Source organism: Sitophilus oryzae, unplaced genomic scaffold, assembly GCF_002938485.1.
Source record: "Sitophilus oryzae breed Bouriz unplaced genomic scaffold, Soryzae_2.0 scaffold_158_pilon_pilon, whole genome shotgun sequence".
NCBI classification, from domain to species: Eukaryota; Metazoa; Arthropoda; class Insecta; order Coleoptera; family Curculionidae; genus Sitophilus; species Sitophilus oryzae.
Genome location: NW_022146269.1, coordinates 1,946,451 through 1,967,750, shown reverse-complemented (window position 1 = coordinate 1,967,750; position 21,300 = coordinate 1,946,451). Strand labels below are relative to the sequence as shown.

Sequence of the window (21,300 nt, the reverse complement as noted above, 5' to 3'; positions counted from 1 at the left end):
GGGCCCCAAATCTTTCCACGAAGTGGTCTGACTACCGCTAGAGAAGCCACGTTAAGACACGTTAAATGCAAGAATAGGGGAGATAGGGGAGATAATGCAGAAGGCCTTGAATATTATGGAATCATAGGTGACATGGGAAGGACTAAATATTAGCTTTACAAAGAGAGTAATAAACCCCTTTACCAATCAAAGAAATTTGAGGGGACTGCTAGGACCTCTAAGACCCTGCAGGGAAGAGATTCATTTCTCGAAGGAGGTCAAGTATCTGGAAATCACATTAGATACCAAACTGACCTAGAATCGACATTAGGAAGGTCCTCATAGGTACAGAACCCTTCTGCGGCGTTGCAAAACTAGTCATTAGAATGGCCACAAAATGATGGGTGGCCAATAACAAATCTCTAGAATGGTGGGGAAATTCACCTGGGCAGAGACAAGCAAAAAAGTTCATAGTAGAACATTCGGCAGAATTTCACGGAAGACCTGATAAGCAAAGACAGAAGGACAGTCAAAGCCGTAGTGTGTCTACTAGCAGGGCATCGTGAGCCGAAGAAGCATCTAAAGCTAACGGGATTGACGGACGAATGTGCAGGTTCTGTCAATCTGAAGAAGAAACGACAAAACACATTTTATGTCGGCGCGACAGCCTGGAAAATGTGCGGTTCTCTGTAATAGGCAATGATAGACCATTATGGAGGGTTCTATCTCTATGTTGCTAGACATTTTGAAAATATAGGGCTGAAGACGTAACCTAAGGACCAGAAGAGGACCACAATTGATCTGAACAGGTTGCAGTGGATCAGGCCGATAGCCACCTCCAACAATCTAATATAATCTAAATCTAAAAAAAAGTTCTTTCTTGTAGCACCTACAGATGCCCGACGCATTGTTGCAGAACCCTTTATACCGGGTTCGTCTGAAAAGTGGCTCACCCCTATAACTTTTTTATTTTTTTTTTAGATAGAAGAACGAAATTTAATATGTTAGTATATGACATAAATTAGGGTTCATTGACGTACTCAATTGTATTTGGTCACTTGCTGTTTCACCGGAAATGATTACTTTTGATTTCTAATTGACATAATTTCTTTGTACGTGATTGTCATTTCTTTGTGAAATATATAATTTTGTTATATAAATTAAATTAATCGTTTACATAGAATTTTAATTACATGTGTGGTACAATATCAGTGATATAAAATGTTTTCCTGTTCAGATATGTACTACAAAAAATAAATGTTCAAATATTAAGACGTATATTTATAAAATATTTAACTTTTTAAGTTTAATAAGTATTGTACATAAAATCGTTAATATTATTAGATGTATATTCCATATTTAATTTAGTTTTTGAATATTTTAGAAACTTTTATTGTTTACTAGAGTGTACCCGCGACTGCGTTCGCGTCGAATTAATCATTTGTAATGGTGATGATAAAGCAGAGCAAGTATTTCCATTAACATACAAACTGGATAAACTTTTCTCACATTTAATGTTAGCCTGAGAAAAAACAATATGGCGATATTATTATATAACTTGGTAATATTTGGGGGGTAGATTCGTCTCGTTGGAATTTCACTTTCGAAAAATTAGTTTGCCAAAAATAAGCTTTTTAAGTCAAGCAGTTTAAGCAGAATCGTGGTTAATCAATTACCCAACTTTTTGGAACACCCTGTATGATTTTTTAAAACATTTCAAAATATCTAAAAAAACAAAATAAATTATGCGTGTCCAAGCGTTTTCCCGAAAGACTAACCGTTTTTTAAGTAACAAATATTGTAATATTCGAGGGGTGTTTTCACCCTCTTGGAATTTGAGATTCGAGAAATCCCTCGTTATTGAATTTCTACACCCCACAGTCAATCCGTTTGCCAAAAATCAGCTTTAAACGTCAAGCAGTTTAAGCAGAATCGTAATTACTCAATGGTCATATTTTATGAAACACCCTGTATAAATTTTTAAAATATCTTCAAATATGTAAAACAACAAAATAAAATACACGTGTTTAAGAGTTTTTCCGAAAAACTCACCGGTTTTTAAATAAAAAATATTCTAATATTTGAGGGGCGGTTTCACCCCCTTAGAATTCGAGTTTCGAAAAATCCCTTCTTATCGAACCTCTACACCCTAAAGTCAATCCGTTTTCCAAAAATCAGCTTTTTACGTCAAGCGCTTTAAGCAGAATCGTGATTAACCAATGACCAGATTTTTCGAAACACCCTGTATACATTTTTAAAAAATCTTAAAATATGTGAAAAAACAAAATAAAATATACGTGTTTAAGCGTTTTTTCGGAAACTTGACCGTTTTTTAAATAAAAAATATTGTAATATTTCAGGGGTGGTTTCACCCCCTTGGAACTGGAATTTCGAAAAATCCCTTCTTATCGAACCTGTAGTTACACCCTAGAATCAACCTGTATGCCAAAATTGTGCTCCTTACGTTGAGTGGTTTGAGCAGGATCGTGATTAACAGTGAGTCACTTAAGGATTTTATATGTTAGTATAGAGTATAGATTATTAGTTTAAAGTATGTATTCTGTAATTTTGATTTTTAATTGACACCCTCGGTATTTTTTTACTTTATACAAGTTTAAAATACGATTTTCTTTAAACGAAAATGTCAAAAATTGACATATGATATGTCATTCGATTCAGGAATCATCTTCTATCGAATAAAGTAAAAATATACCGAGGCTGCCATTTAAAAATCAAAAGTTGTAGTCATTTCCGGTGAAACAGAGTGACCAAAAACAATTGAATACCAAATCTCATTTTTTTTATATGGAAAAATAAAAAAGTTATAGGGGGGTGAGCCACGTTTGAGACGCACCCGGTATTGGGGTTGATTTGAAATCACAACATAAACTGTATTTTTTTTTAAATTACGAATTTAAAAAAATAAAAAGCAAAAAAAAATGATGTTACTATGTTGATATTAAAAATAACAATTACGGGGTTAACGTAACAAACGGAAGTTCTACCCATATTTTGCTTCTCCCACTCACTAAATGTTCTCAGGTCATTCTCGACGTTGGCGGCTAAAAGGGTTTCAACGAAATGGGCACCCACGTTTTTGATTTTTACGCTTGCGCCCTTTTATTGACATCGCCCAATGATTCTGCGTGAGCCTACTCAGAATGGATTATGTCGAACGAATGTTTTCGCAACATTTACACAGTCTAAACGTTCGCTCTCTCTTTGAAAGGTCGTGTGGTGGTAAAGATGGCTCGGGCTTGGACGATCACGGGTATTTTTTTCAACATTTTTATCTTGTGTAAGTAAAAATGTCCGTTTCTATTTGGTCAATAGACTATTTTGTAAAATGTTGTGTTAGTAGCCTTTTTTAGAAAAACCATCCCTTCTACATTCTATAAAATATAGGTACAAGAACTGGGTATATAAAGAGAATATAAAAAAAATATATTTTCTATTTTGAATTAAATTTTTTAACTGTTAATGAGTTTATTAAAACATTTTTAAAAGTAAATAAAAAGATAAAATATAAATAGATCTGTAGAAATACTCATTTTTCGCTCATTTTTTATTTATTAAAGATAGTTGGTTGAATGAAATAATTGTAATTAGTAATGAAAGAGGCAATAAGAACATCTACCGTATCTGACTTTGTTCTATTAAATTTTTACTTCATTTTAAACCTAAAGAAATATGTAAATAATTCATTTTTCTTTATATTTTTAATTGCTGTACTATGTACTATGCTGTATACTGGTACTTAATGTTTAAAAGAGAAAAGGCAGGTTAATAGCGTATAATTATTATTAAATTTTATTAATTTTCATCATTAAAGATTAGGAAAATTAGAAGGATTAGAAGCATCACTAGGCACTGAATTCAGGTCAATGTCACTTCAATTATTACATTTCAATTTTTTTCCAATTTTAAAAAATGGCATTAGATTTCTTGCTACTTTTTCTGAATGAAGCTTACTTGCTTGCAAAATGTTTTATCTCTTTTTGCTGAATATATGACAAATTATAAAATTGTATTAAAAATAATAACTTATAGTCTAAGGTCCGGCTGTATGATTATTACACGCTCATCGTATTTTTATTCAAAAAATAATTTTTACGTATATTTATGAATAGGAGAATCCACTTTTTACAGGGTGCCTATCAAAAACTTGCCGCAAATAGTTTTTTTTCTACGAGCCCGACAAAAGTGCGTCGAGCATCTGTAGATCCTATATTAAAAAACTTAGGAATTGTGTATAAGTATCAAACTAAAGGATGTACGTGATACTGGGATGTATTTCAGGAAAATATTTTAACTTATAGATGGTGGCTCAAAAAAGTGTGAGTGGATCGGGATGACTTTTTAAATGGACCATAAAAATACTTATTAGCTTCTCATTAGCCCTGCCTGTATATTATTGCATTTTTGGCTTCCTTTCTGATCACTTTACATAATCCTAAGATATTATTAAATATGTTTCGATACTTTTAGGGATATTAATAAATAAATTAAAAAAAAAGAAACGTTTTCAGCCTTCTTTCAAAATTATTAAAATACAAGAAATGTTCTGAATCTAAACTATACTAAATATTTACTATTGTTGGTCTGAACTTACTTTGGTATAAATATCGTAATCTTAAACTATACCGGGTGTTCAAAATTCTATGCCAAAATTTCTAAAATATAAATAATTTTTCTTCGTTTTTTTCAAACAGAATGAAAATAAATTTTCTGAATACTTTATTTATTTATTTATTAATATCTCTGAAACTATTGAAACATATTTAATAATATCATAGGATTATGTAAAGTGATCAGAAAGGAAACCAAAAATGCAATTATATACAGGGCTAATATACAAGTATTTTTATGTTCCATTTCACACTTCACATTCACACTTTTTTGAGCCACCCTCTATAAGTTAAAATATTTTCCTAAATTACATCCTAGTATAGTCTATAAAATGAATAACTTTGAATTTTGACCGTTATTTTTTACCAACATAGCAAATATAAAATCCCTCTATCAGAAAAGTTACTGATATTCTTTAAATTGAGTGCCTGAACGAATCAGATAGGTAACTCTTCTTACTTTCGTGAAATAGAAAAGGAAAATAATAAAACAAGTGACAGTTCTTCCTCTTCTTGCAAAAATCAACACGAATTGACATAATTGTCAAAAGTAAAATGTCATCAGCTTTTGACATTTCTAAATATCAGACCAATGCCGTCTCTAATAGAGCAGCCTCGGAGCGAGATTTATGACGTCACGCTAGTTAGATACTACGGATTAATAAATATGTTGTAGAATACATGGAAAACATAATTATTCCTCGAATTTTTGGTTTGTATTTTAAAAACGATATAGTTTACATGAAATATACATAATATACAGTTAATATCATATTTACATATTTATACAAACCATACAAATGCAGCAAATGTTTTACAATTTACAAATAATGAATAGGTACATAAGATAATGGGTAAAATGTAAAATATGTTTTAAATTTGGGGTTTTGAAAATCGATCTAATTTAAAAAAAACATTCAATATCTACTAATAGTGATGTATTATTAATTACATTTACAAAATTTAAATGCATATTTTGCAAGTATCAATGTTCGAAAAATTATATTTGCAAATAATACAATATCATGGAAAAAAAGGCGTCACCTATGAAAGAAAGATCGCTGTCATTTTATATGTAAAATTATTCTAAAATTTTTGATTTTCTTGGGATTTAGGTTCGGGAAAAACGCTGATTAAGGTTTCATTTAGTTTTTCATTTTTTTTCATTTGGTTTCGGCTAAAATTATAGCCTTCATCAGTGTTGTGTCATATGAAAAAAATAGTGTCAAATATAATCCAAAAAATTACATATAAAATATACTAAATATATATGTTACTGTAAATGTCCGAAATGCAGTAAAACCTAGGATTTATCAAAAGCAAGTGGTAGTAAAAACCAACCAACCCCACCAAATAACCACCTAACCAATGCATTAACACCCCCCAAATAACCAGGCTAACCAATGCATTAAGACCCTCAAAATAACCAGGCTAACCAATGCACTAACGCCTTCCAAATAACCAGGCTAACCTAATTAGTTAATGCTTTTGTTAAATCCTAGGTTTAGCGCGCTTATAGTAACATATATATATTTATTAATTAATACATATTTATTAATCCGTAGTATCTAACTAGCGTGACGTCATAAATCTCGCTCTATGGCCGTGCCATTGGAGACGGCATTGCGTCATGATGGCCGCAAGTTGCTAACTTAATAAAATTAACACTAGAAAAGCCCGCGGGAACTGTCAAATTCAAAGTTATTCGTTTCACAGACTATATGTACTTTAGTTTGGCACTTACAACATTTCTAAGTTTTTATTATAGGTAGGAGCTAGTGGCAGTGGCAATGAGTGGCAGTGGCAGGAGCTAGTGGCAACCTCTATTTGCGGCTAGTTTTTGATAGGTTGTAACCCTTATAACATCATATGCAGAATAAAAATAGCTTTAATTCGACATATAAATGGTCAAAAAAAATTATGAGCGTAATGTCGTCTCCAAAATCAGTTTTTATTATTAATTAAATATAGTTGTGGTAAGTTTTTGATAGACACCCTGTGAAAAGTGTATTTTCCTATTCATAAATATACGTAAAAATTAGGTTTCGTTTAAAAAAAACGATGAGCGTAATAGTCATGCAGCCGGATCTTAGACTATAAAAATGCGTTTTTTCAAGTAGTTTTGTTCATATGGCCTTATTATCACACAAATTTATTAAGAAATAAAAGAAATACAATACGGAATTGGATATTTTCGCAAGATTAAAAGAAAAACACAGCTGGGAGGGGAGAAATTATAATGTCCCTTAGATTAAATGCTTAAGTTAGTCTATGCGAGTTAATTCTTTCCAGCTTTGTATTTTATTGTGTTTTTTAGTTTTAGTTAATTTTGTTAGATAACTTTTTTGTGATGGGTTTTGTTCTCGATTTTCTTTCTAGTGTTTTGTAATAACGATTAAAGGGATTTATCATCATCATCATCATGTAGCCATCGTTGTCCACTGCTGAACGTAGGCCTCCTCCATATTTCTCCATGTCTCTCGATTTTGGGCCGTCATCATCCAATTTCCAGCAATCCTCTTTACATCATCGGTCCAGCGTGTCGGTGGTCTGCCTCTGCTACGTTTATCTGCTCGAGGTCGCCATTCTAACAATCTTCTAGTCCACCTGTCTTTAGATGTTCTCGCCACATGACCTGCCAATCTCCATTTCATTCGAGTTACGTGTTCCACTATGTCTTTAATTTTGGTTTTTGTCTGATAGTGTTATTAGGAATTTTGTCTCTTTTAGTTATTCCAAGCATGGCTCTCTCCATGGCTCTCTGGGCTACTCTTAAATTTTCTGCTGACTTCTTCGTTAATGTTAGAGTTTCCGCTCCATATGTAATTACCGGCAAGACGCATTGTTCATAAACTTTTCCTCTTCAAGCATATAGGTATATCACTTTTAAAGGTCTCCCGCAGTTTGCCAAAAGCAGCCCAACCCAAACCTATTCTGCGCTGTATCTCGTGTGTTTGGTTGTTCTTTCCGATTTGTATTTCGTGCCCGAGATATTTGTATATATGTGTTTCTTTTATGTCGGCGTCACCTATTCTGATGTTCTGTGTCAGCAAGGGATTTATAAATGCACTTAATTGAATATTTTAGATTATTTAAACAATAGAGAATTGTTCAGGTTTGATATAATGTTGAATTAGTTATATTTTAGTTTATTTATATGAAGAAGAAATACTCTACATAATACATGTTTGTGATAAATATCTTTAATATAAAGTCTTATTGATTCCGATGGAAGATAACATATCCATTACTACTAATAACTAAAATGAGGCGAACTAATAGACTTACCTTAATTACGTATGATCAATAAAATTACTGTCAGACGGCTGTTTAAATATTTGCCGACTTTATAAGTAAACTCTTTTTCGGTATGAACACACATTTGTATTGTACCTACAATTTTGTTCTAGAACTGAAATTATATTACATATTTATTTTATTAATAATAAATGTTTTATCGTTATGAGTTATAATATTTGAAACATAAAATTTAGTGTAAAATTTTATCTTTATTGATAATTTATTATCCTACATACTTTGTGTACGTGATTATCATTTCTTTTTGTAAAATATATTTTCATTAGTAGGGGTTGTTCTCCCCCATTGATACGAATATTAGTAGTAAAGGATTAGATTTTTGGATAATTGTAAGTTTTAAGTTTGTTGAAGTGATTATTAGAGCTACAATTTAAATATATTGTTACAAGATTGAGTGTCCCAAATAAATAAAAAATATCAAAACTTGTATTTTTAAATGGAACACCTGTGTATTATTACATTTAGTTTCTACGATTAAAATAAAGGTACCTTGATGGAGGTTTATTACACTTACCTCATTGTTTTTGAAATATTTTTCATTTTGTGAAATTGTAGTCAAAATTTTAAGCTTCATCTCCCAGCAGACATCAAAGTTTTTAATACTAAATATTTACTGAGCTTTATTTGTGATCACAATAATAAAATTATACTAGCCTATACAAGGCCTAAAATTTATTTTTAATTACAGTTTTTAACGGCAATAACTTGTTTAACTTAAATGGAACACCCTGTATATTTTATGAGAATCAGATGCACAATTTATTGTCATCAAATTGTATTATACCATTTTTACCTATAGCTTCAAGTTTCCGTAGAAAATGCATTTTCTTGTAATTTTAAATTCATTTATCAATATATCCATGGAAGACTGACATTTTAGATTATTTTTAAAGATGTACCAAATTTTTAAAGAGTACAGATACTAATATTCTCGATATACTTGTTTATTTCATTAAAAAATAAAAAAACTGTTTAAATATTTGTTAAAAAGGACCAATTAAAATGATTCCAGTATTCAAACTACATTAATTGACTGTTTGCGTTCATTAATAATAATTGCTCCAAAAACTAAAAAACTGAATTTTTTCTGTGTATTAAACAGTGTGGTAAAAAGTAACACCTTAAAAATGATATTTCATTTTTTGACAAATGCTTATTTGTAATAACAGAGACATTCATTTTTATAACTTATTATTATATTGATTTCTGATTCAAATCCACATTTATTTTGAATAATTTATTCACGAACATAATTAAGTATGTAATTAATTAGTATTTGGGCGGAAATAATGGTGGTATATTTAATTAATGGTATACTCTTTTATGAAGATTTAAATAGTTTTCTTTTTGCATACAAATGGGCTAGTAATATTATCATTGTGTTAAAAACGATAATATTACTAGCCTGTACATTTTGTACATTTGCTGCTTTAAAAACAATCTAAAATGTCAATATTCCATGGGTATATTTATAAATCAGGTCAAAATTATAAGAAAATGCATTTTCTAGGAAAACTTGAAGGGATAGGTAAAAAGTGGTATCATACAATTTGATAGACAATTAAATTATGCATCTGATTCTCCTAAAATATACAGGGCGTTCCATTTAAATTAAACAAATTATTTCCGTTTAAAGCTAGTAATTATTTAAAATAAAATTTTAGACACTCTGTATAAGGCAGTATAATTTTTATTCTTGCAACACAATAACTGATCAATAAATAAACTTCAGTAAATATTTAGTATTAAAAACTTTGATATCCTGGAGAAATTTTTACTGCAATTTCACAAAATTGAAAATATTTCAAAAACCGTAAGGTTTAAGTGTGATAAACCTTAATAAAATTTACCTTTATTTTAATCGTAGGATCTAAAAATAGAATAATATACAGGGTGTTCCATTTAAAAAAATACAACTATAGCATTTTTTACTTATTTGGAACACTCTGTATCTTGTAAATTATTTCTAAATTGTAGCTCTAATAGTCCTTCAATGAACCTAAAACTTAAAATTTGTAAAAATCTAATCGTTTAGCTACAATACTCCTTGTCGTATGTGGTAAACACCCTGTATAAATTAAATTAATCGTTTACATATAATTTTAATTACATGTGAATAATATATAAAATATCTGTGAACAATACCAGTAATATAGATGTTTTCCTGTTTGAACAAATGATATGTACAAAAATAAATGTTTAAAGATTAAGACAAAAATGTAAGTTACGAACTGTTAAATTTTCATGTTTAAATATCGTACATAAAATCGTTAATATTATTAGATGTATTTTCCATATTTAACTTAATTTTTGAGTATTTTAGAAACTTTTATTGTTTATTATTAGCTTAAAGTACCTATATATTCTGTAGTTTTTTAAGTGTTACTACCTTTAGGGTTTCCGTCCTATCACCAGCCTAATAAGAGCTGAAAAAACACAGAATGCGCTCAAATAATTATACAAAGTTCGTATATATGTTAATATTTTATTCATATGAACTATAACCTTTGCTGTAACATTAACAGATTTTTGCAGACTCAAACCACAGAATATCTAGCTACGCAACAGAAGCCTCGTTACACGTATAAAATCGTAGGCATCAAAAGGAGACAGGCTTTAAAAGCCTGTCTCCAAATCAGATATTTTGATGCGGTAGTTTCGCTACTACATAATAGAGGGCGATAAATTTAAAAGAAAATAGTTTTCTACAAACGAAATTTAAAAGGATTTTATGCAGTGTTGCCATTATCTAATTCATATTGTAATACTTCCTGATAAAGCTTACAGCTTAGCTTAAATTTGCTACATCATTTAAACGTATTAAAATAGATCAGAGCTCTTTTTTCAAACGTTTAGGTATTTAACTTGCCATGTTAGTTGGAGCTAAATCTTACGAGCTGAATTACAATCACTTTGTAACGTTTGATTGTAATTAAATTTCCTGGCGTTCGATTGGACTTATACTTGGTATAGTAAGTATCTTCGGTGACACTGTAATATGATGGTACTTTGATGCATATAAAGTGGTACCTTAATATAGTACCATATTACGATACCACTTCCTGACGTTCGATTGGACTTATATTTGATTATATTTGCGTATTTTTTGACATTGCTATATTATGGTACCATGAAGCATATCAAGGAGTACCACAATGTAGTACCATATTACGATACCATTTCCTGGCGTTCGATTGGTCTTAAACTTTGTATACTACGTGTGTTCGGTGACATTGGAATATGATGGTACTTTGATGCATATAAAGTGGTACCTTCTATAGTACCATATTATGATACCACTTCTTGACGTTCGATTGGACTTATATTTGATTATACTTGCGTATTTTTTGACATTGCAATATTATGGTACCATGAATCATATCAAGGGGTACCACAATGTAGTACCATATTACGATACCATTACCTTTCGTTCGATTGGGCTTAAACTTTGTATGCTACGTATGTTCGGTGACACTGTAATATGATGGTACTATAATGTATATAAAGTGGTACCTTCTATATAGTACCATATTATGATACAATTTCCTGACGTTCGACTGGGCTCGCTCATATTTGATTATACTTGCGTATTTTTGATGATATTGCAATATTATGGTACCATGAAGCCAAGAAGTACCATAATGTAGTACCATATTACGATACCATTTCCTGGCGTTCGATTGAGTTTAAACTTGGTATATACTACGTATCTTCGTTGACATTGTAATATGATGGTACTCTGATGCATATAAAGTGGTACCTACCTATAGTACCATATTACGATACCATTTCCTGGCGTTCGATTGTGCTTTAATTTGGTATACTACGGATCTTCGGTGATATTGCAATATTATGAAGCATATCGAGTGGTACCATAATAGAGTAAAATATTATGATATCATTTCCTGTAGTTCGATTGGGCCAAAATTTGGTATACTTGCGTTTCTTTATAAAGATTTGTTTAATTAATAATTACAATTTATTTTACGAATTTTAATTTATTGTACGATGTCGTGACAGCAACTTTTATGCCGAACTAATATATTATTAATTATTGTACCTGTATCACTTTTTAAAATCTACCTAGGTAGGTCTATATAAATAACGTGGTAAAAACAGAAGAAATTTGTTATTATAGTATTTTTTTAGTCACTTAACATTTTTTATACTGCATTTTAATAAATTATTTCCATTATTTTAAACGTATATTTCATTACTGACGTTTCAGCATTAACAAATATCACTATCAATCGCCCTCCTGTATATTATTAATTTTAAAGGTAATTTCCTTAGTTAACATTTAAAACTATTTTAAAAGCCAAACGAATAATTAATATAAGTGTATCTGACAAGAAACGAAGAATAGAAAGAAATTATTATACGCCAGAAAAAGAATGGGATGCCAATTAAAGTCTTTTTGAATCTGGCAACTGTGCATATTTAGCCGAGCTTCAAGGTTGTTCAAGGCCGTCGACGTGCCGTCGATCCAAAACCGAAAATTTCCAATTATATTCTGATTATGATATTGTCGCGCCATCTAGTATTTTATTTGTGAAATTTTAGCTCTTTCATTTCGAGTATTTTTCTGTTGCCTAGCTAGATATTCTGTGCTCAAACCAATGATAAACATCTACTCGTTATAAAATAGGTATAAGATTGCTATTGAAAATTTGTTAAAAGTCAACATCATTGCAGGGAAGTGTGATTTCCAATTTTAATAGGCATTTATTTAATAAATAAATTATTGTTGTTATTAATATGTATATGCGCTTAAAAACTTCAACTTGGCTATGAGAAGGAAGAAATTTTTTTTAGAACCGTTTTTTGTTTCGGTACGCCGGCGCCTGTTTTAATCATACGGTACCTATTCATAGAATGCAGCATCATATGGAATTTTTTTGAAGTGAAACTTCTTTACACGCGATGTGAGTAAAAATTCAAGGCTGTGACACGACAAGGCCTTGACACACGAGCTAGCGAGAAAGAAAGTGGTAAGTCACTGAGGAAGAGATGAGATTTTGAGATTGTTCTTTGGAGCGTCGTAACTCGGGCCCTATGTGATCTTTTCATGATATTTTGACGAAGTTTCGTGCATTACGAAACCCCATCGTCAATGAATCAAATTAAAATATCGTCCGATTTAAATGAAATTTGGTATGTCGATAGATTGGACCAAGGCCAACTTGACCGTGTACGACACGTGTCACTGTGACAGTTAGTTTTGACGTAAGAAACGTCAAAAGTTGACGTCGTCCGATTGCGAACAACGTCGATCTCAACCCACCCAGCAAATTTGGATACGACGTTTCGTTTACATCTTCATCAGAGTGGGACTAAGGATTTGATATTGAAGAAACATGTGGGTTGATTTCGGTATAATTAGGGATGGGCTACAGGATGACGCTCTCGACGTTTCGAACCGATGAGATTAGACAAAATTTGATTATGGCGTTAGATTTTGTTTTGAAATCAGATTGAAATAGTGAAGTAGATTAAAAATGACAATAAAATAAACCTTTTGGATATCTGTCAAATTTGACATTTAAAGTAATACATGGTACAAAAATGAGTTTATTGGACGAATTTTAAAAGTGCCTATTCGAAAAAAAAGTTTCTAAAATAGTTTGTTTCTTTTTTATTTTTAGCTGTAAGTAGCTAGCACTACTTTTAATTTGACAGATCTCTTATGTAATTTTTAATATGATTTAAAGCAAAAACTATTTTCTAATTTCACTGTTAATCACAAGTTATCTGTGACACTGTATGACGGACGATATATACCGGGTGTGTCTCAAAAGTGACTCACCCCTATAATTTTTTTATTTTTTCAGATAACAAAACGAGATTTGGTATGTTAATATATGACATAAATTAGGATTGATTGACATATTCAATTGTTTTTAGTCACTTCCTTTTTCACCGGAAATAACTACAAGTTTTGATTTTTAAATGGCATCCTCGGTATTTTTTTACTTTATTCGATAAAAAAATGGCACTCTGAATAGAATGACATATCATATGTCAACTTTTGACATTTTTGCATATGGTGTATTTGAAATTATAACTTGCGGTTCGTAACGAAAATTTGACTCGAAATACAAAGTGTGTGGTATCAAATTATTCGTAAAAAAATGCTTTTTCCAATTATGCTATTGAGCCACACTAATTCCATTTGAAATAATTAAGATATGGTTAAAAATACGATTTGTGCATTTTTCAACCGGCCAGGACAAGACACGAAAAACATTAGACGATCAAATCTATTTTTCCAAGACTCCTTGAATAAAAATTCGTGTTTTTGACACAACCATGGCACTCTAGATTGAAATTTAAAATACGATTTTTTTTAAAGCGAAAATGTCAAAAGTTGACATATGATATGTCATTCTATTCAGAGTGTAATTTGTTATCGAATAAAGTAAAAAAGTACCGAATACTGTCATGTCCCGTGAAAGAGGAAGTGACTAAAAACAATTGAATGCGTCAATCAATCCCAATTTACGTCATATACTAATATACCAAATCTCGTTTTTTATCTGAAAAAATAAAAAAGTTATAGGGGTGAGCCACTTTTGAGACGCACCCGGTATATGTTAGTGGATCTCGTCTACCTACTACTATTCTTTCACCTAAATTTTATGGCATTTTTTGCAAACTTTATTATTTTTATTTAGAATTGACAGATATTTATTAGATTTAAATTCATGAACTCAAATAGAAATAAAGTAGATAAGAATTTCTAAAAACTATTAATTTATTATTTCTCTTCTAGTTCTGGTCCTATTTACTTTTACGGAATCACTAAATGTCAATAAGGGGACATCACGACCCAGAAGGCCCACTGTCGAAATCCTCACGACAACAACCAAAGCACCGAAGGATGATAGCGGCGCCGCTCTTTATAGATTCATTAATCGGAATACCGACGCTACATGTATTTTGCTGAAGACAGACGGCGTTGTTGAGGTAAGACTAAGTGGGAAATCTATATGTTACAGTAAAAGTTGGAAATCAGTGATTGTTAACAATTACTAGTAAAAGCTCACATTCACTGATATGCTAAGACTACGCCAGTAAAAGTTCAACAGCTATTCTTAAAATCAACTTTTACTAGTGAATGCTAGCATTCCCTGGACGATAGCAGTGAGTTTGAAAGCATAAAATAATAAATACAAGAAGAAGTGTCAAGTCAATGTTAAATTATGGAAACAGCGTGGCTGCCTGGGTAACTAATTTTCAGATATGGCGGCTGGGACATTTGACATGACATAGACATGACAATTTCAATTTTATGAAATTTATTTCCGTTTCCGGTTTTTAATGGCGGGCTGTTCAGGAGGTTTAAATGAGGGTTAATATACTTTTTACTCTTTCTAGTAGTAAATAATACAACAAAATTACTCAAAAATATTTATTTGGAATTTAGAACAATGTAAATATGCAAATCAACACAATTAAAGAGCTATAAACCAATAAACTACTGTATCAATATTAAATATTTAAATAATATCAGAGATGCTGTGTTAAAGCGAATTAGTAAAGTAACAGTGCATTGACTTACAGAAACTTGAAGATAAATAAATGTTTTCACAGCTTCACGGATAAATAACTGGAAGCAGGAAAAAGGCAACCGGAACCCACACAAAACCTGGAATCAAAAAAAATATGTAAAAAATATAAATATAGGTACCTACATAAGACTTTTGTGAATTAAATCAAACAGGACTTGAATGAAAATAAAATGAATAAAAAATATGATACATATACATCTAATACCTCATTTGTATTTTAAAAATAATCTACATACATAGATTTATAGCATTATTGCTATGAAAATACATAATAGGTACCTATGTGATATGTAATTACGCATTTCTGTTCATCTTGTAGAAATTTAACGTAGGCTAATAATAGTTCAATAATCATAATTTACCTTGTATAACTTGCTTTCAATTGCTCAAAATCACCGATCAGTCTTTAAAGTAGAGATACGGAAAAATCCTTGAAAGAATATCCCAAGATCCTTGGGTTTAAAGCTAAAAAAATATAAAAACAGTTAATATATTACCTATTTTTACCTATAATATGGCCCATACCTGCTACACGCCGAAACGTCGATTTCATCATTTTCTTCATGTAATTAATATCATATATACTTTATTAAAGTGTTAACAAGGAACTTTATATCAAAAAACATCTTTGTACTTATAAATTTCAGCCGAAATATCAGAAACAAACTTCCAATCAAATCTAAACGGCAAAAATTAAAATGGCGCCCGACCTTGCCAGAGGCCGGGAGCTGACGTTGACACACAGACAAAAGACAAAAGAACAGGACGCCGACGTGCATAAAAATGTTCCGTAGCAGAAATTGACAGAAATCATATAGAAATATTCAGATTTTTGTCTAGGACAGTCTAGAAGGCCATGCTTTCTGCCTGGGTAGAACCGCGCCACAACTGTCTCCAATTTTCCGGCACAGTTTCCGGTTTACTGTCACCCCCCTCTTTGAAAGATTCAGTTAGCGCGGCTGCCACATGTTGTAAAATATAAGGATAAATAACGATAAGCTGAATTATAGGCAATATAAGGATAACATTAAATTGGGGTAAACCTTGGCAACGTTGACAGACATCTGGCGTAAATTCGCTTTGTTTGTGGTTATGTATAATTGTTTTGTTATCGTTGTAAAAAGTGCTGTGCGGTATTTTTCCTATGGAATAAATTTTCTGTGGAAAATTAAGGTAAACTAAGGCACTCTCAAAAATGTAATAGTGCTTGTGTGCTTGTTTTTCATTTTTGCAATATAATGAAGTCATACCAAAGTTAAACATGCAAGAGAAAAATATATTAAGGAACCTAGTGATTATGAATTTTTTTTTTTACGTTTTGATATGCTTGATGTAGCGGGTTTGAAAAAACGGATAACTCCCATTGAAGGAAATTCGGGCATACTTTATTTTGTCCACGAACTTGTACCAATAAGAAAACTTGTACCAATAAGTAATCTTATGTTGGTATATGTTTATGAATGTTATGTGTCGTTATTTTCTATAATTTTTAATAAATATTCTAAAGAAGTAAATTGTAGTTGATATGTGGATCAGCTTGAAGCTTGAATATTGAGGTGATCCAATATTTTTAAAATTTTATTGTTCTTTCCACCAACATTTTTTCTTGCCACACTCGCCCTGTACAATAGAATAACTTTTACTGGCAACCTTTAGTAAACGTTATTTTCACTATATGTATAGTGAATGTTAGAAATTACTAGGAAAAGTCGACAAATCTCTTTAAAATACCACATTCACTGGTCCAATACGTAATTGCTAGCATTTCCTAGTGAATGTTAACAATCACTGAATTTCCGACTTTCACTGTAACATATATAACTTTTACTTTGCTTTCGTAAGTGAGAATGTTCGCATTACATTATTCATATTACTTCGTATTGCTATCATTCGTATTGTTAATTTATTCGTAAAGATGATTTATTCTTAATGTATTAAATAGGTTTGTCTTGTTATTTTTTAATATACAAAGATAACTTGTAAGCGTCGCTTTTCTCACGATTGCTAAGCAACGATTCCCAAGTAGCATTTGGACGTTATCTAACGTCGGGTATACGTCGCGTTCAATAAACCCGACATCGGGTACTAACGTCGGTTCGACCGCCTGACGACCAGGGTTCGGAAGTAGTTAATTAAGACGTAATTTACCTGAATAACTACGTGTAGTTTTTCTTCAAAAACTACGTCTTCTCCCGTTCATTAACTACATGAAAACTACGTTAATAAACTATGTATTGATATTATGAATAATTTTCATTTGTATGAGGTGTAACAGAGATAATATGATGGGTCGCCTCGACGTCGGTATCTGACCTAATAGGGAATGTAATTCTACCAATTACCAACGTCATATTACGTTGGATTTTAGTCACTTAAAATTCGTCGCTAAGCACTTACTACGTTACTTCTGGTTTCATATTCGCTACCAAAAATACAGAAAAACCTAACCAAACTACCTAATTACAAATGGATTCATAATAACTCCTCTAATATAACTATAGGTATATAAGTGCCTATCTAATTTCATATTATAATAATTCTGAATCATTCATCCAGACATCAGTTTCGTCAACGGATGTCACTTTTTTTTTATATATCTGATTAAAATACTCCGGAAAACAACGAGCACCTTCAAAATTAGGTAGATTTATGAAATAAAAATATCTATAAAAAAGCAACTCGCAAAATATTTTTTTTATTTTCTAGCTGGTTTAATCATAAAACTGTACTGTGGTTCCCCCAAACTCAACCTTATCAATATTATTCTAGAAATCGGAATGTGAATATAAATTTTAAAAACAAAAACGATTTTAAAATGGCTGACAATCGGATACTTATTAAGAATGGCGGATTCCTGTGTCCGACTTAATATGAACTACCAATATACCAATTCCGACCGGGTCTCCAACATAAGTCGTCTCACACGACCGAAGTCATCAAACCGGACGACCGGCAATCGTATTATGACGTATATAATTCCAACGTACGCCACGTAACCTCACTTTGCGTATCAGTGATTTGTGGATTTGTGCAACTATATTTTAGTTTTTGTTTTCTCCTTAAAAAAAATGGGCAGCCACTTTTTTAAGATAGTATATATACAAAATTTATAAGAATTGGAACCAGTACCTCACATGTGGGAGGAAGATGGGGTCTGCTGGTTTCCTAAGCTAAAAAATGAAATTAAGATGCACCAGTGTGATGCAGCATCTCTTCCGGATAAAAAGCATTCGTGGGTGGAGGCAAGACATCACTACTACTATTATTATTTTATTTATTAGCTTTCTGTAAATTGTAGATGAATGGCTAAATGCCTTTTTAGTGTTTTTTTAGGCTTAATAAAAAAAATTAAGTTTGTTTACAAAAACTTTTTATTAGGTTATGTTCATGATGTTCATTAGGCCGCAAATGCTACTTAATGGGTTGTATTTACGGACGTAAATAGAGATACGTAAATTAGGTTATAAATATGAACATAAAATACAACAAAATATAATTGGACGTTACTTTAGGGATTATCAGTGGGACGTATCCTATTCGAACAACGGGTAGACGTCGGGCTAGTTCAAGTATATGTACGTTGTGCAAGCCAACGTGGGAACGACGTTGGGAAATTAATAAAAATGGTACGTTGTTATTTTGTACGTCGACAGATCGTTGGATTTACCGACTCGGATCGAACGACGTCGCTTTTAATAGGAAAGCGACGTCACGGGTCGTATCACCAGCACCCGACATAAATTTGCACAAAGTCTGACGTCGCTTCAGGTCAGATTTAGTTCGAAGTCAGATAGATGCTACTTGGGTTTGTTTGCGCTGGTTTATTTAGATTTTCTAATTTGTGTGGATAATTTATATCCTACTTTTATTTTTCAAGCTCTGCATTGACACAAAAGCAATGACAAGTTACGCAAATGACGACGAAATAATGCAAAAGTGTTTGCAAAATATCAAATAAAATGTAAGATGTTTAGTTTTAAAAATATTCAGTTATTTTTTAAAACTTAACTATGTTCCAAATGGGCTAGTAATAGTGACCCACGAGCTAGTACTAAAAAGTGATAAAAAATTTGACCTATACCTCTCTCCAAAAAGGTTCGCCATCTCTAGAATCTCCGAGCCCCACTCTATCGGGTCAAGGCGGCATACAGAAGTAACCTAATTTTGGGCCACTGGCTCTGTCCTTCATGTAAATATTGTAATTTTTACACAGTGAATTAAAAACAAATAAATCTGTTATACATTTTGACATGTCGTGCTGAATTGACCTTCAGTTAACGCGTATTTTATATTTTCTTTCTTAATTACTTAAGTTTAAAGTATTTTTTAACCAATCCTAATAGAAATATTATGTTACGAACGTTATAATAATATATTACAATACATACAGAATGCGTTTTTTGTATAGGCAACATTGTTTAATGACTAAAAATTGGGTTTATTTTTGTGGCATCTATAGGTGAATTTTTCTTCGTTATTTTTAACCAATAGCAGCCGTTTATCGCAGCTGAAGCTAAATTTAATAGGTACATATTAACTGAAGACATTTTGTCACTTTTGTCAGTCAGTTTATATGGTGAAAATAGATTATTATAAGTTAAATATTTTAAATAAATTGATTATTTTTAGAAGTTAAAATTGGGTAATTTTTTTCTCTAATTACTCAATTCAAGTTTTAAATTTTCTTTAAAAATAAAGTCCTCCATAGTAGTAAGAAAGTTAAAAAGAACTCTAGACAAATATTGGACTCAGAGACAAACGGATTATCATCAGTTATTTTTGCTTCTACCATGAGAAACCGCTAATATTGGCTAAAAATTACCAGAAATATTTTTTTATCCCGATGGCTGTAATCTTTTTCAAATAAAACTTTTCAAAATTCTTTATGAAATGCATTTTTTAACTATATATTTAAATACTAAATTTGACAGATACTCGAGGGCAACAATATAATTAGTAATCAAAATATCTATAATACAGGGTGTTTCAAAAAACATGTGCCATCTCTCGTGGGGAGATACCTCATGTAAAAATAAGACTTATTTTTATATCAACATAGGCCCGATTCTGCAGAGTTTTAATGTCTTAATATTTTTTCGATTTATTATAATTTTCTTCCAAGTACTTTTAGCATTTCGAATGAAATTTTGAGGGTAAAAGTTACTAAAAATGCGACGTCTTTTAATGCTAAAAAAGTGTCAATAAATTTATCAGGGACGTGCATATGGGTTATCACTGGAATATTTTTCAAAAAAAACATGTGCGCATTGACTTTTTTTCTTTTAACATCAAAATTGGGTAGGCCGTTTAATGTCAATTAATTGTTATCTTTTAAAGTTATCACTTGATTAAAGATAAACGCAATTTCATTAATCACAATTAGATAATAAATTAAAAAAAATAAAATTAATAAATTATACATTTCACCTAATTTATTATTAAATATTATTACTATTAGTTTAAAAAAAAAATAAAATTAATAAATTATACATTTCACCTAATTTATTATTAAATATTATTACTATTAGTTTAAAAAAAAAATAAAATTAATAAATTATACATTTCACCTAATTTATTATTAAATATTATTACTATTAGTTTAACATAGAACAATTTTAAATAAAAAATAATTTATTATTAATATATATATATATATATATATATATATATATATATATATATAATATATATATATATATATATATATATATATATATATATATATATATATATATATATATATATATATATATATATATATATATATATATATATATATATATATATATATATATATATATATA

The 21,300-nt window shown here is 30.7% G+C and overlaps 1 protein-coding gene across 2 annotated transcripts in view; it reads left to right on the top strand.

Annotated features, from left to right (window-relative positions):
• Positions 1–3,188: 3,188 nt before the first annotated feature.
• LOC115879901 overlaps positions 3,189–21,300 on the top strand; it is a 35,880-nt gene continuing 17,768 nt past the window's right edge. For both annotated transcript variants that reach the window (XM_030896942.1, XM_030896943.1), the window contains exons 1-2: positions 3,189–3,277; positions 14,698–14,891. In XM_030896942.1, the coding sequence (XP_030752802.1) occupies positions 3,226–3,277; positions 14,698–14,891 (246 nt within the window). In that variant the 5' untranslated portion in view covers positions 3,189–3,225. The remainder of the gene's footprint in view (positions 3,278–14,697; positions 14,892–21,300) is intronic.